The sequence below is a fragment of the Caloenas nicobarica genome, chromosome 1 (genome assembly GCF_036013445.1).
Source record: "Caloenas nicobarica isolate bCalNic1 chromosome 1, bCalNic1.hap1, whole genome shotgun sequence".
NCBI classification, from domain to species: domain Eukaryota; kingdom Metazoa; phylum Chordata; class Aves; order Columbiformes; family Columbidae; genus Caloenas; species Caloenas nicobarica.
In genome coordinates, this window is record NC_088245.1 from 159,454,305 (window position 1) to 159,471,272 (window position 16,968).

Sequence of the window (16,968 nt, forward strand, 5' to 3'; positions counted from 1 at the left end):
TAAGGATGGAGCAGGTAGCTCACTACGAGATACAGCTCACTGTAAAGCTGCTTTTAAATTTCTTCTTTCTTAAAGAAAAACAAACCAAACCACTAAACTCCCACATCATGTTTTCAAAATACAATTTGGACTGAGGATTACTTTCAGACTAAGTTTAGCAACGATGGTAACTTCTTTCAGACTCTGAAGAACTAGTTTTTAAATTACTTACCAGACACCAAAAAAAAAAAAAAAAAAAAAAAAAATCAACACTGGTCTGAAGTGTTGTATTTTGTTTAAATTTGCTCTGTCTTCATGCAACTCAGCAATTTACTCCTACCTCTTAACCTTCCTATTAATTTACATTTTCTCAGATATCTGTGTAATTAGTGCATTTTAAGAAAATATCTGGTAGTATAGAACGATTTTGGAAGAGTTTAGATTTTGAAAGTTTAGACAAAAACCCAGGGCTCCAAGAGATCTGAGGAACAGATACGTTACACAGCAGGTCATTTCCATGCCCTAACACACACCAGAAGCTTAAATGCTAGAAAAACTTTTAAAATTATCTGAGGCAATAATGGGTTTTGAGGGAGGGAGTAATTTTAGAATAGCTCTTCTGTAAAATCTGTGATGTACTAAACTGCTTTGTCTCAAGAACTGCACACTGAAACCGAACCATTCTCAGTTCTAAACCAGCTCCAGTTACTACAAGGCAAGGCTGCTTGGAAAAATCATGTATGCAGCAGGTTTAGATTCCAGAAGATAATGACACACTTCACAAACTGCCTTTAAAGGTGAAAATAAGATACTTAAGAAGCTGCCGTGACTTGTCAACTAGTCTGTAGAAAAAATGAGGGAAATATACCCATCGGTTTCAAACCCATATACATACCACAGTGGCTACATCTCACTTCTATTAATCTGATTTTTAAACAGCAGTTGTAAATACAGCACAAAAATCTGTTTTGATATCACTACACTGAAATTCTTGAGCACCTATTACATTTATATTTCAATAACAGACAACTGATTCATGTTTCTCAAACTAAGCATTCCCATTTGTGTAATAACTCCTGATGACTTTGAGCAGAGACTATACACACAGTAGGCGACCACAAAACCGGAGACACTAAGAACAGTCAATTTTATACTTTTTAAAATTTAAACCAAGAGTTACACTACAGCTCACTGCACGACTAAAGAACAAACGCTTACCATGCTCACCCTTTTCCCCGTTTTGAACATAAAAGATGGAAGATTTATCTGAAATCAGCATTTCCTAGTGACTGCGTGTGGGGAAGGGCAGGAGAACAAATCTGTCCACAACATCTGAATAGAGCTGCGGCTGGGGACAGGCAGAGGAGCACGAGAGCGGTGTGGTTCATCGGGGACGGGTGGTGGAGCACAGCCAGTGAGGAAACATCACCTGAAGCCTTTTTACATGCCAGCTTTTACGAGGTTAATAATGACAAGCGACCTTAACCAAAGATATTTTTATTGGGTTCAACATTCAAGCATCACTAGGTTAAGGTCTTTTAGAAAGGAAACTGGTAAGAATAAAAAAAAAAAAAAACCCAACCTTATGAATGGCAATTGGTACATGAAGTTTAATTTAAATAAAATGTTATCAGGCTTGTGAAAACATGCCAAAAGCCAAGTTGTGTTATGAGTCTAAAATTACTGAACAAGATACGAACAAAATACTCCATTTTCAAAAAAAAGCAAATATAGCTTTAATGCTAGTCATCCAAAATTGACAGTAGTCTCTTAAAATAAGGCAAAAATAGTAATTTTCTTTTAATTTTTAACCTACATTAAGTACAATCAGCAACAGTTGCCTTATCGAATATGTATCATTGAGATCTTTTAAAAGCAAGGTCAGCAGAGAATGCTGACTCATGCATTATAAGATCTTTTCAACAAACTGACAATTCCATAGCAAACTCTGAAAACGCATCTGGGTTAAGGACTGGATTAATGCTGCAGAATGGTTTTGTTAAACGTGTGTATAATTTAGTTCTCATGCGCCACAATCACATTTCAGTGTTATAGCCATGTAGCACAAATAACATTTCTTGCAAATCTAAGGGTGGGTCAATATACATGAAACCATAGAAAATGCCATAAAATACTCTATGCAATCTTTAAGCATCCGTCTTCAATATAATTGTATTTACATATTTTTATGAACTTAAGTAATAAGCCACTGAAGACATTTTTACAATATTTATTAGATTATGAATTTATAAATTCAAGGACTCAGAGGCACACAGTTTAAAAGGCCAAGACACCGAAACTAATGAAGTCACAGAAATCAGAATATTTATGGACGTAACACCAGTAAAAAATAAAAATCACATCCAAACTAAAAGCAACACTTCTTAAGAGTCATCCTTCAAAGTTAGCATAATAAAAAGTTCTCATTTCCCTCAAAGAAAAATAATTCATCCCACCTACCAAGCTAGAAAAACCTATTTACAGTTGTACTTTGATCAGAAGTATCATTAAGTTGTGTAATACAGCCACTTCTATTCTGCCATTAGAACGTAACATTTCTTTTAAAGTAGAGTTGTATTTACAAATGCATAAATATGATAACTCTGATCTTCATTAAGATCTGAATGAAAACAGGTTGTTAAGTCACAATACAAACGTGTTAGTGGAAAAAGTGTTTGGAGCAGCTGCATATTCAGTATCATTCTCAAAGAATAGGAAGCCAATACTTCTGATAAAGCTCAAGTTCATCAACTAGACCAGGTCTTTAATTACGTTAATGAAGATTAAACCTCTTCTGTGTTAATGCTTTACATTGGTTTCTTCAGTCAACTTTCACCACACTGTATATTTTGGTTACAAACCAAAAGCATGCAAAGAATCCAATTGTCCCTAAAAAAAGAAAAAAAAAAAAGTTGCACATTAGGAAAACTGACACAGGAGACATCAATTTCTATCTGTTGTTCATAAATCAGGACATACATTTATGCAATCTGCTATCTTTAGTCTTCACTACATCCATCAGATAATGGTAAGTTACAGAAAGTACTTGGTCTTTGTAGGCATCAACTACTATGTAAAGTATCTCATTTTCACAATCATCAAGCTGATCACATGGAAGACTCTTAAGATCTGTGTTATTTCTCTTCGTACATATTTGTTCTTTGTTGATTCATTATTACCCAGTTTGACTCCTTCACACCGCTCCATTTCACTCTTCCTCAGTGACTGGTCACACACACACACTTTACCTGATCTGCTCAGCTGGTCAGAATATTGCTATTATATTTAATAAACTAATTAGACTGACAGCATCAAAAGGCGTTCGCATTTCTTAGTTATACTTTAAGGTCTTGGAAAATTAAAGCACTATCTTTATGTCTGCATAACTCAAGTAAAAAATTTCAAACCACAGTATAGTTACTATGCAACTTGCACTTCCTGTTGAAAATGTGTTACATACCTTAAAAATAAACACTTCTGAAATACTTACGGCAGTCAAAAAGCATAAGCAAACTTGAAATGAAATTTAGGGACAAAGACTGTTTCGCTGATACCTTATAAGTCTTTTAGCCGAAGAAAAATAGCTCCACCCCTTCTGTTTGTAAACTCCACCAGAAGTTTTTAACAAAAATACTCTTTTGAATGCAAAGTAGTCAATAGAGTTGGCCTTTGTTGATCTAACTGCATTACTTCAAAATGCAGCATCAATGAGAATGATAACAGACTCGACAACAACTCGGAACACCTGTTATGGGAACCTTCATTTCCCACAAAAACTAGGACAAGAAAAAAGCCCTGAAGATTATCTGATTTTTGCCTGAGTACTTCTTCTAAAACCATAGCCTTATCTTATGCAAGAACCAACTAAGTTCTTTAAAGGAAAAAAAATCACCTTTATTTTAGATCTGGCAAGAGGCACAACAAAAGTTGTGTGCTAACTCATTCATTCTACAAACTTGGAAGGAACCATGAATGATGCAACTTTTTCTTTTCTTTTCTTTTTTTTTTCCTTCACGCTTGCTAAACTACTGATGTTTAACTGACTCATTTACTATGATACGTAGTTGTGGTCCCAGCTGTGAATCAAAGATTTGTCATGTAGCTCCTGGTATTTTGCCTGCTGAGTCTGATCAATGACCTGGAATGCAGCACGGATGCGAGCGCCTGAAGCATGTGTTACCCTGACAGAGCAGCAGGGCACCGTCAAAACCCTTCCTGATCCTGACCATTTTTAACAGATGAGTAAGCAGCAGCAGAATAGTTTTGATACAACAATTATAATTTTCTCCTTTTAGCTTCTTTATCATCCTGACATAGGAAGTCAGTTGCCCTTAGAAGCAGTTTTTGCTAAATTTCTAATATGCTTTTTCATTTAAGATACTGGAGAAGAAATTCCTGTCCCTTTACCCAGCTTCTAACTTTTTCTGTAAAACCTTACCTCAAAGCACTTCAGTAAATCTCAGAGAACTGAACATATCTGCCTTTGAATGTGTATCAACCTAAATAGACAAAATTACTCTTGAATCTTAAGAAATAGGACTATTCCCTCAAATTAAAGCACAATTTGTACTTAACCTTGTGGGAAGTAGATAATAAAAATCATTAAGCATATGATGTTTCAAAGGTCTAACCATTTGGTTAACTTCACATGTATTCTCCTCTAATTTCAATATAGAAAGTGAAAATTTCAAAAAACAAAAGCATGCAAACTCTGAAAGCTTAGTTCAAGTTGCACAGCATAACTTGTGTCTCCACTGTGCCTATTACATGAACGACTACCACAGAAAGCATCTGAAGGGGGCTTAGAGTAAAACCACCTCTTCTCTGCTGGCTTGTGAACCTGCCCTGGAAAGGGCTCCCCAGATTTGCTGGCAGGCACCAGACAGCCAACTCATCAATTGAAAGTGTGAGCAAAGGAAAAGGGAGATGCACTGGACACCTCTTAATGCCTCTAGATGATGTCATGTGACATGACTGACATGAAAGAATAAGGGCAAAAGATGGAAATTGTTAATGTATGGGTACCTTAGGTGCAGAAAGGCAGCGAAGCCAAGTCTCAGCATAGAAAACTTACTGTGAATCCCCTTTGTCCTGAATGTGTGTACTCCAAAATTACTGTATGCATCCGAAGTAAACAGACTGAACAAAGAGACTGGGTAAAGACAATTCTGCTTTTGGCCAAAACTGTTTAGTATTGAAGGCAGACATGCTGAATATCTATTGGAAAAGCTAATGAAACTAAATTAATTGACTTTACACTTATGTAAGACCTAATTATTTTTTTCATGCTACTTTGTAAGTTTGCACTGCATTTAAAATTGATCTACATAGAGCAGCACACATTTGTTTCTAGTTGAACAACCATGCATCCTCAAAGTCTTCAGTTCAATGAGGCTATGAGTAAATCCAGATCAGAAATAGATGCTACGAGAAAGGCAGGGTGAGAAATAAGACGGAGAGAGAAAGGGAGGCAGAATCTCTGATCTACGTATTCAGAAGGACTTGCTAACTGGTAAACAAAAGATAAATAAAAGTAGAGATGACGTGTAACTTACAAAACATCCGCAAGCAATGCCAAAACACATTAGGCTGACTTAAAAAGGATGGAAGATAAAACTAACCACTTTTGGAACACAGCTGGACCGCTTTTCAAAGAGATTATATAATGTACTGAAGTCTCATTCCCTCCTTTTAACAGGCAATGACCCAAGAAACTCCTTGCAGGCTCTTGCTCCTGTTCATCATCATCTGCATTCAGTCGTGGTGCACAAACAGCTTCAGTATTTCCTAAGCTGAAGTGGCGGTCTTTGAAATTAATAATTTGGTTACACTTAAAATGACCACCATTCTCAAATGTCAGTTCTTTTCCCACTAGATTTTTTTTGTTCTCCTACGTAATGGGTTCAAGCTGGAACACAAGAGGTTCCACTTAAATTTGAGAAGAAACTTCTCGGTGAGGGTGACGGAACACTGGAACAGGCTGCCCAGGGAGGTTGTGGAGTCTCCTTCTCTGGAGACATTCAAAACCTGCCTGGACACCTTCCTGTGTAACCTCATCTGGGTGTTCCTGCTCCGGCGGGGGGATTGGACTAGATGATCTTTTGAGGTCCCTTCCAATCCCTGACATTCTGTGATTCCGTGATTCTGTGTTAAGTGGAAATGAAACTTTTGCTTATAGTGAGATCTGTATTAAAAGCTCTGATGACAAGCCATTTGTGTTCTAGAAGGCCTCAAAATATAACCTCTATAGCTGTGTACATAAATCCATCTCAAAGCCTTAGGAATCATTAAACTTCATCATAAAGGTGGAGCTTGAAATAATTTAAACCATTGATCAGTCCAAAGTGCTTTCACAAAATATTGCTCTGTAGGGTGAAAAGTCCCCAAAGACTGATTACATTCTGCTTAGTCTTTTTAAGATTTTTGGGGAGCTGGTGGTTGCTGCCTTCTTGCATGAGTTTGAAAAGAGACTTCTTGCATCTTTCACGGCCATTCCTCCACCCCAAACAAGAGATACGCGTATCTGACTGAAGATTCCTTCTTAGTACTGAAATTAGGTGACAAAATCTTTTGTCATCTTCAGTTACTGAAGAGGAAATTGAAGTGCAAGCACTTAACGGCAGGTGGTTTTCCAAAAGCTCACAATTAAGATGACAAGGTTGTGACAAGACCACATCAAAAAATAGTTAAGAAGTTCTGTCCCCTGCCTCTGCTATTTCAGTGCAATTGGGAAAGAAGGTAAAGAAATTCTGGAAGACATCAATGCAAAGGAAAAAAGTATTCTCTTTCAACTTCTACTCCTCTTTCTTCCTTTCTCCTATTCCACAAAAGCTGTGGTTTTTTCCTTAATTGACACTGTGACTTCAGACTTGTGCGTGATTTGAAATGTATTACTCCAAAGGCAGCTAAATAAAAAAGAGTTTGTCTCATGACTAACATAGGAATGAAATCTAGAGAAATATTTATCACATCTGAAGGTGTCATATTTGAAGATCTAACTACAGGCCACATCTCAAATTAGTAGTAGTTTTGCCTCATCTTCACTTAATCTCTTTCACTAAAATTTGTGATCATAGAGTTAAAAATGCTACACAACTACCTGGGAAAAAAAATCAAATATTTATATAAACATTTATGATTCTGTATGCAGGTAAGTTTTGCGAAGTACCCTACTGTGAAAGCTAAAGGTAGACTCAAAATTTGAAATTAAGGTTCAATACACTTACCTGTGAAAAGGAAGAAGATCAAAACCATAATCATGGTATAACCGAAATATAAAATGGTGCTAGCTGTTCCTGTGATTTGCAGTTTAGAAAAAAAATAATGTATTGCATATATTAGGAAATAAACTGCAGTGAAACCACTAGTCAGAAATGAGCGCCACTGCCAGTGATAGTCCTAGAAGGTGTGGGGAAAAAAAAAAAAAAATGAGTAACATTCCATACATCTCTAATGCACTGACCCTATCACTGAATGCAGAGTCACATTCTATAATGGCTTTATCCAAAAGTGAGTTTTTACTATTTTTATCTCCAGGAAACGACCTACATATAATCAATACTGCGTTAACTACACCATCCCCAATTAGAGATAAGAAACCTAAAGATCAATATCAATTAGGCAAAACTCTAAACCCCCAAATAAACCAGACCTACTATTGCCAGCTACAGAGATTTTTTTTTTCCTCCCAAGGTTGGGCATGTGCAAAAATGCATTTTGATTGAACAAAGTTAATGGATTAGTTTAGCATCTTAAAAAAAAAAAAAAAAAGAGAGTTAGACTCTAAAGACACGATATCTGACTAAGCAGTGCTCAGTGTATGGTTTTAATATTTGTTACAAGTTTTGCCAGAAGTAGCCTGCTTCACTTGTGCTTCACTTTTTAAAGACGTGGTTTAAGGACATCTAGTATTGGTATTTATGTTGAATTCTGGAATACTTATTTCCAGTTACAAAAGCCTTAAAAACTTTAGAAACATTCTTAAAACTGCATCAAGTGTGAATACTGAAGAATATTTCTTACCTCTGCACATAGATGGAAGTAGCAGAGCAATATTGTGGCCTCAGAACATGTAATAACCAAAATAATGAATACCAGGAACAGGAAGCCAAACATGTAATACATCTGGTGAGACCTAGAAAAGAGAGTTTAAAAAAAAAATAATTAAAATGAACACTGTGCAGATATTACTTCTTCATATGCAGTAATATCGCCTTCACCTGAAGTATTCTCCTTCCTACTGAAGTACTATCAGTTGTGCGGCCATGCAATCAGTTAATTTGTTTTCTAACTGAAGAACAGGAACCTTAGCAGCTCAGTCTGAAAACAGTGAGAAAGCAAGGCCAAAGCACACTCCTGGTTGGGATTTTAGGGAAAGAACTGACTGGACATAATGAGTGAAATTATAGTTCCAGTGAAGTCAGCGTGACCTCTTCCACTGACTTCAGCAGAACTTGGATTTCACCTCACATTTCAATCAAAGGGGCAGAGCTGCAAAATAACAAGAAATGTCAAATGCTGTAGCTGTCTACATAGAGTAGAGGCACCTATTCAAGGTTCAGAAACAGTTTAACAAGATCCAATAACTAAATTGTGCCAGAAGGATGACAAATCCCTCACAGTAGATTAGTTTGTCAGTGTGCCATGAGCTCACATCAGAATTCACTTACACTGGACTAGTCTTTGGTGCTTTATCTTTTAAAAGAATTACTGTCTGGTGCCTTCATAAAGATTTCACAAACTTTCTTCTTATTTTTTCTCCCAAGAGTATAATAGTAATACTTTTCTAGCCCAACAACAACTACAAAAAATCCTCAAGTCAATTTTAATACACTTACGGCTCTCAAGTTATATACCATATGTCAGCTTCAGAGCCACCCACATGTGAAGTGAGAGAAGTCACATGAGAAAAATAGCTATTTGAATATTGTAGGTCAGCTGTAAATTGCTAAGCATATCACAGCCACTTCTCTACACACCTCGATATGCAAAAACAGGCACTGAATATCTTCTAAACCACAAAATGTTAAAAATATGGTAACATTTAAATTTTTATTGAACCAGTATTCTGGTAACCCTGCATCACCCCAAATCAGTCAAACCATCTTGAAGAAACACTTTCATGAAGAAATTACCAGCTTTTCTACAGGGAATATTCAAATAGACAATAGTTAACTTACCAAATACTATTGAGAATAAAGAACAACTGTATAAAGATACATCCAAAAGGCAGAATCCCGCCCATAACAATGCCAGGTAATGGCTTTGTATAGAATGATTGCTCGGGAATCTGACGAGGAATTTGATTTGTGCGAACAGGGTGTTCAATAGCCTTTAAACGAAAAAAAGAAATTTCTAAATAAATAACACGTCAATATATGGCACCGCCTTTTTGCTTTGCTTTTGAAACGAATGGTTGCAAATGTCTAGTATTGGTTTTGACCATGTACATATCCAGCCACCACTACATGTGATTTTGCTACCAACCCAGCTACCAAGATTTGCTAGGCAGACAAGCTCAAAGACAGCTCTTACTAAAAACATACCCACAGGTATTTTGGACTTCCCTTTTTATGATTACCCTGTAACAAAGCCTGAGCTGATCTCTCACTTTTCAGCTGGGGGATAGTGGTGGCACAGACTCTTGCTTTCCCCTTCTAAAAGTCCCTGTATGTTGCTTTTCAGGATTCGCTCCAGGAATGACATAAGGGTAAACTTACAAACTAAGGGGATTCAATCTGGAAATTAAATCCTAATTTAGGATGCATGCATAGATCAGCATGGTGAGAGAAAAAAAAATTTAAGGCAGATAAATGCATACTTTGCCACCTTTCCCCTTCTGTAAAGATTACATCAAAAGCATCAACGGATACTTGCCAGGTACTTGCTTTCTGATTTGAATGTATTTGTGACACCTGTCACTTTGCCTTATAGTTTATCAAATCCTCCTTTCTTAAAGGAACTGCCTCTGTACAGTGCAGAGGCGTTTACTGGAATTTCAACCTGTTTATCAGAAAAAAACCCACTGAATTCTAGTTAAGAAAAACGGGATAACTACAATCAACTTTAAAAGTGCCTTCTAAGATACTAAACATTCTCTGAAGGTTATTCTATGAGACCTATAGAGAGCTGGAACTCTGGCTTCCTATATAGGAAAAAAACCAAAATATCTGAACTTACAGATCTTTAAGTTTTTGGCCGCAGTAAACCTCTTTTTAAGCGAAAATGAAACAATTGATTTCACTATTAAAGAAGTTTTGGTCACCAGTGTCACAAAGAGCCCTCATATAAGTAAAACTGGTCAGTTTAGAAGTAAATCCCAATTAATGTCTGCCAAGCAGTGATAACCACTTACATAATATTTATGCAAAGAGATTTGACAAGAACTCTAACAACGTGATCAGAAAATATCCTTCTGAAGACTGAGTGTAGAGGGCAGACAGAAACAAAAAACATGGAGAAAAAAAGAAATGCCTAAGTTGCTTTCCCCTATGCTTGGCTGGGTCAACACATTTTTTTAGTAATGAAAGAATTAACGCTAACTAAACCAAAAAATGCCCATAGCACTGCTTTGTCTGGAGCAGTCACTCAATTAAATGATAACCCTGATGGTTGCAGAGAAATATCACCACCAACAACCACTCAGTATCAAAGTCTTGGAATATCAACACTAGATATCTGATGCAGTGCTAAAGTAACTGAACAGAACTGGAGCTGACAATGCAACTGGCTTAGGCATTACCTCTGTCATAGGCTATACAGTGAAAAATATATAGGTGGGTATATATGTGAATGCGCATACTCACAAAACAATTTCTCAAACACTTACGTTTTTCTTAAAACCAAAATAGGCACCAATAAACGTCAGCGGTACAGATATGCAAAACCAGAGTGCCAAAATAGCAACCAAAGTACCAAACGGAATAGCCGCTGAAGAGCCTTCGCCCCAGAGAATGAGGTTCATGATAAAAAAATCCGCAAATACAATTCTGAAAAATACATAACACACTTAGAGCACAGAAATACTCCTTAACATTTAATAATGTTAGCAAAACAGTAGCACTGTATGAAGATTTCAGTGTAAATCTCTGTTAAAACCAAATGACACACACGAAATATCAAAATGAAGAGGTCAAACAAGCAATTCTTTCTTAATCTAGTGGGATTGAACTCCAGCAGGGGCTGACGTTCCAATGAAACAATTTCAAATATATGCTTGTCTTAACTACACTTCAGGGTAAGACTGCTTGCTGTGATTAAGTAGAACAATTTATCCTAGTGTTTATACAGTATATGACACTATATAGGACCAACTACAGTGTGGTCAGGGAAACAGCCTAGAGAGTAAAAGAAAGCAAGGAAAAAGTGTGTCTGTCTAAAACTTACTATTATCATAATGCTCTTAATCAACCTTTCATTGTGGTGAGAGTAGAAAAAACTTTAGTAAAAAAGAAATCTAAGGATGATATGCCAGTAACATATTCATCTTTGTCAAAAGTGCCGTGATATTCTTGTAGCTTCTGGAATAAAGGGATGATGTAATAAAATTTACTCAGATAGCTGAAACTTAAAAATTACCTATGCATGTCAGAGAAGCAATTTAATTATTTTAATCATGGCTATATTCTCAACTTACCCAGGACAAAGGAATGATGTCAGCAGGACATTTGTTTTCCACTTCTCACCTCCAAATGCTGTATTAAAACATTTGACAGTCATCAAAACATACATTAAGCTTACAACTATTAATTTTCCACTCCATTTACCTGTTATACTTAGCACATTATTTGAGTATTCATGAGCTATCATGCTCAAGTTTAAACCAGTTAACTAAATCTTCAGTAATAAAACTGAATTCCCTCAACATATTGCTTAATCACAGAGCTTCAAAGAAAAGTTTCAGACCAAGGTCAGGAAAAGTATCCAACTAAATAAACCAGGTCTCTGACCACTTTAGCTGTTAAAAGAAGGAAGTAGATTTGCAGCACTTTCGAGTCTTTAAAAAACAGTTTAAACCTGGAGTGATTAAGAAGTTTAAGCTTTCTAGCATTTGTCTGCACGTTTCAGTAGAAAAAAAAATCTAAATATGTGAAAAGCAAGCTTAACAGTTTTCTTGAAATAACTCTTGGCTAAGAATCCTACAAGAAAAGTCTGGACTAACACGCTTACAGGAAGCAGTGATGTTCTCTTGAGTCTTAACAGCATTAAGCAGTGGAGATACCAAAAGACCAAAGATATCTTTATTAAGAAAATCTTTATGAATTTGCACTACGCTGATAAAAATTCTAGTCAGCATACTTTCAAATGAAAATATCCTGCTGGAATTCAGTGAAGCTGACAATTTCATCTGAGCACTGCCATAATTACATGCTTCTTTGTTTCAAGAATCAGAAGTGACCATGGTTAGATTGATTTTAATTGAGTTTCTATTTCTTCATAAAGTCTTGGTAGAAAATGGCACTGGTTATTAAGTTTAACCATTTAATTTCAACTTAGGTTTCACTTTTTAAAGACAATGTTGAAAAAACCCCCCACTTTTATAACTGGATATCCATTTCAGTTGCATTTTGGTTTATGTCTCACATTATTTGTATAATATAAGGAGAAACATTCATGTTTACGTGCTCTATACAGGGTATGTACCACCTCATGTTAAAACAATATCTCTGGATCAGTCACTCACTGTCTCAGTACTCAAACACAACATTCAAATATCAGCTAAATGATTCCCAAGAAGTAAAATATGAAATGTAATTATTACTAGTTACATCTCCACCAAAGATACTGGATTCAATTTACTTTCAATACACTTCAAAATATCCTTCAAAACATATAATATACAGCATGACATAAACACTAATTCTGTCCTCACTTATGGTCTTAGTCCTAAAGTCTCCTTCTATTTAAGTCTAACTGGCTTGAAGAGAAGGACAAGGAATAGTTCATTATCACATCACTACCATTGTGGAAAAACTCCCTACAAAATACAACCTCAGAGGTTCTCCCCACACGCAAAGTACAGAATAGTCAGAAGAAAGAACTCCAATGCCTACTTCCAGGTTGAAGTTCAGGAACTCTAGCCCTGTATGTTCAGAATTACAATAGCCCAAAAGACCCAGCTCAGTCATAAGTAGACTTGTACCTTGAGTAAGGTAGTTAAAATAAGCTGTGTGCGAAATGGCACGCTTCACCTTAAAATAAACCAGAGGATACAGGGCCAAATCATTTAAGGTTGGTAGACAGCCCTTGAAACAACAGCTAGTTGGAATCAGTTAAGGAAAACAGTTTCAACTAACTAGTCAGGTACCCAAACACCACTAGATTGATTTCTACAACTACAGAACACCTAATAATCCTTCCCCCTATGCCCCTGCCACAGTCTGATAAGCACCATTCTCCCAAAAACCTAGGAACTAGCTAAAAGGAGGTGACAAATCTCAGGCATGCAAGCATAGAAGTTCATGATGTGGGAAAAAAAAAAAGTTACCAAACAAAATTGATGGCTAAAACTAAACGCAAGTTAACACTCCCACACACACTGTAAGAAACAGAAGTACAAAACTGTCTGATGTAATGAGCTTAGTACTAGTAAAATGGAATTTGCTTCCCAATTACATAAACACATAGTAGCAAGAGCAAATCAGGGTCTTTAGGCACGATTGCATCAAAACCAGTGTAACCATGTCGGTATTTTATTCATCTTTTCTGTTATTAAGGTAAGTACTTTTCTCCCATCTTGCCCTAAGGCAAACTACAAACAGTACTGGAAAATAAAAATCAGTTCTATGATGCTAATTTACTTTAATGAACTTAAGCCCTGTCATTTTAAATAACTTTTACTCACATTTGTAGAATCTGGCAGCAACATAACCAGCGGGAGTTCCAAGCAGTACCCACAAAACTACAGCACAGGTCATCAGAGCTCCTCGGTTAGCAGGTGACAAAAATCCCAGGCAAGCAAAAACTACGAACCAGAGATGCACAATTTTAGAAAGTAATTACACATTTGACTTAAAGCCAATACATCAGTTACCTTAAAATCTGTATCTACTAAGTTGCATGCCTACTATATCAGCTCAGCTGTTTCGAATCTTAGACTTTTAAGAGATTTCTAGACAAAAACTATACTGCTATTTTTACTAGTGCCATGAGATTAGCAGTGAAAGATCATATGTGCTCAACTAACTCCTCCCCGCTTTATTACTTACACAGGGTAACAAAAGTCATTATTAAGATCTGTGTGCCAGAGCCTAGAAAAACAGACAACAGCATTCCTTTTCTTGGGGGCCTGAAAATATCACCATGAACCAGTTTCCAGCCAAATTCTTCTTGAGCATCTTCCTGTAAAGGAAAATACACCTATTTTAATACAGTAGATTGTCATTTAAATAGCCTGTTACAGAAATACATACGTTCCAAATAAATTTTAGGAGCTATATTTCAGACTTACAGTGGAGTCCATCTGATTGTATCTTGCAATGTCTTTATGCAGTGTCCTCAACATAATCATAGCTACCATTCCAGACAGAAAGAGGACAATCACCAAGGAATTCATAATACTATATTAAAAAAAAAAAAAAATCATTCGAATTGCAATGTAAACACTTCAGTGCAAGTACACTTGAAGACGAACTTTCTTCTCACCTAAACCACTGGATGTGAGTGTGTGGCATGGATTCCAAAATATAATCCCATCTTGATGCCCACCTTATATCTTTTTCTTCCTGAAAGATTAATCACATTAGTTTCAGTCAGTATCCAAATTAAATTTACAAGTTGATGTTCATGCAAAGCAATCTTAAATGTCATGACAAACTGAATAGGGAAATAAGGAATAGTTTAATAACTACCTAAAGCAAACCTAATATTTGACCATAGAATCTAACCCAAAATATTTTCTGAACAGTATCGAGCACTTATTTCTTCTTAGGACGTAAAGGTATATAAAATTAATTTAATTGTGCTTCCTCCCTTCAAGAATTACATTAACTCATCCGAAATTCAAATGACAAGCAGAATAACAAAAATAAGCATTTTTTAGCATATATGAGCCAACATAACAGACATTGAGACACTAAGCTCTGCTACATAGTCTCCAGCATAATGTTCCACTTTTTAGACACTGCTTTTTCCAAATTATCCTCTGCTTGGATACAACCTTGTTTCAGCACCAACTACCAATCCAGTTACATTAAGCTTATACTGAAAGACAGGTAGGGAGACAACACTACAAAACTTACATTGTTAGTAGAGCAAAACAAATTATTCCTTCATGCATTTAAACTCATTATACTTATTCAGACTGAACACTGATTGATCAGAAACACTTCAAAAAGAGCATTTCTTTGTTTTATTTTGCAGAGTAAACATGAAAAAAGGAATAAACAGTGCTGATCTACCTGAAGATTGCTATTAAACAAGCCATAAACACTAGTATCAATTAATAAAAATGGAGAGATGCTTTTCTGAGAGGATGTTATTTCAGTAATTTATAAGGTACAAGAGCAAGAGTGCTTTCCAGTGAAGCCAGTTTTTGAAAATATAAAACCCAGCAGGTTAAAAAGTTTAGCCAAGATGAAATATCTAGCTCACTGAAGTAATAAAACTAGGTTGCAGTGCAAGGAACAAGTTTCTATACTAGCATCAACGATTCTAGGACAGAAGCACATTTTTCCCCATACCTACACTGCCTTTTTTCTGTTTTCCAGAGATGACCTGATGTGCTGACCCAGTAGAATTTCAGAAGACGACCTCCAAGTGACATAACATTGTGCACAGGACAGTAACACACACGTAACTGGGCATGTAATTTTTTTTTTTAAGATAAACAATATAATAGCATGAAGCTGAGGTCATTCTTAAATACTAACTTCTGACAGGTTTCCAGAAGTACTTGCTTTTCAGTATACAAATTAATTTCAGCATCTGAACAGCCTTGATATAACAACGGCCTATCATTTTGAAAGACGAAATTAAAAATTGCCCTATTATTATTTTTTAATCTATTAATGGCTAAGATTGTGATTAAATTCCATGACAACAACAAAAAAAAAGGAAGGTATAGACTTCATATTCAGAATAATCACAGAATTATTGAGGTTAACAATTTGAACTGCTGTGTGTGCAGTATCCTTTCAATACACATGCAGGGAGTCAAGAAGTCCAGTCAGTTATAATCTGTACTCTTTAGTGAGTCACTTGCATTTTGAGGTCTCAGACTAATAGGGAAACAGTGGGCAACTTTCAAGAAAATTTGTCTAGCAAACTCCATTAAAAAAAAAAAGCTTGCTTGTCACCAGAACTACAAAATGAGGCATATACAAGTATCACTGCTCCCCACAGTTACAGCTTCTCTGCCTTTAAATAGAGTATCAGAACAAAGTATACCAGCTTCCTACTCTTTTGCAAATTTCCATGGGAAGAATACCTTGAAGAGAAGAAAACTTCTGCAGAAGGAGAGCAGAAAATTATCAGCTTCAACCTACCAAAATCACTAATTTGCTGAAACGCACAATTTCTCAGACTTGGAGCTTAGATTGAAAAATAATCTACCAGACAACATAGGTAAACATGGAAAGTGTGATTCTTTTAAAAAACACATATGCATTTCACATGCAGTGTGTGTGTGGGATTGTATGCAAAACTGTAAACCATGATGTTAAATCCCAAGCCACCTCTGATCTTCCAGTTCAAAGAAAGTTTTTAAATCACAAATTAAATATTCTGTCATAATTTTAGTTGTCCATCTTTGTAAGTCAGAGTACTAACGCATGATTTTGAGAGGTAGTTACCACTGAAAGCTTAGTACTCACATGAAAAGAAACTGAATACGTGTAAGCAATTTTGACTTCTCCATTAGCCTTGTTACTTATATCCATAGGTACCCCTGAGCAGTCAGGCTTGTCTGGATGGGTATGCTTGTAACTGCGGGAAGAAAGACCACGGAATGAAAGTTACTTCACTGAAGACACTCTTAAGAAAGAATTCATT

The 16,968-nt window shown here is 36.1% G+C and overlaps 1 protein-coding gene across 1 annotated transcript in view; it reads right to left on the minus strand.

Annotated features, from left to right (window-relative positions):
• Positions 1-1,243: 1,243 nt before the first annotated feature.
• TM9SF2 (transmembrane 9 superfamily member 2) overlaps positions 1,244-16,968 on the minus strand; it is a 29,344-nt gene continuing 13,619 nt past the window's right edge. Inside the window, exons 7-17 of the mRNA XM_065636515.1 lie at positions 16,791-16,902; positions 14,623-14,702; positions 14,429-14,537; positions 14,187-14,319; positions 13,823-13,942; positions 11,615-11,672; positions 10,808-10,967; positions 9,159-9,310; positions 8,002-8,113; positions 7,206-7,377; positions 1,244-2,868 (exon numbers count right to left, since the gene is read on the minus strand). Coding sequence (XP_065492587.1) covers positions 2,801-2,868; positions 7,206-7,377; positions 8,002-8,113; positions 9,159-9,310; positions 10,808-10,967; positions 11,615-11,672; positions 13,823-13,942; positions 14,187-14,319; positions 14,429-14,537; positions 14,623-14,702; positions 16,791-16,902 — 1,276 coding nt within the window. The 3' untranslated portion in view covers positions 1,244-2,800. The remainder of the gene's footprint in view (positions 2,869-7,205; positions 7,378-8,001; positions 8,114-9,158; positions 9,311-10,807; positions 10,968-11,614; positions 11,673-13,822; positions 13,943-14,186; positions 14,320-14,428; positions 14,538-14,622; positions 14,703-16,790; positions 16,903-16,968) is intronic.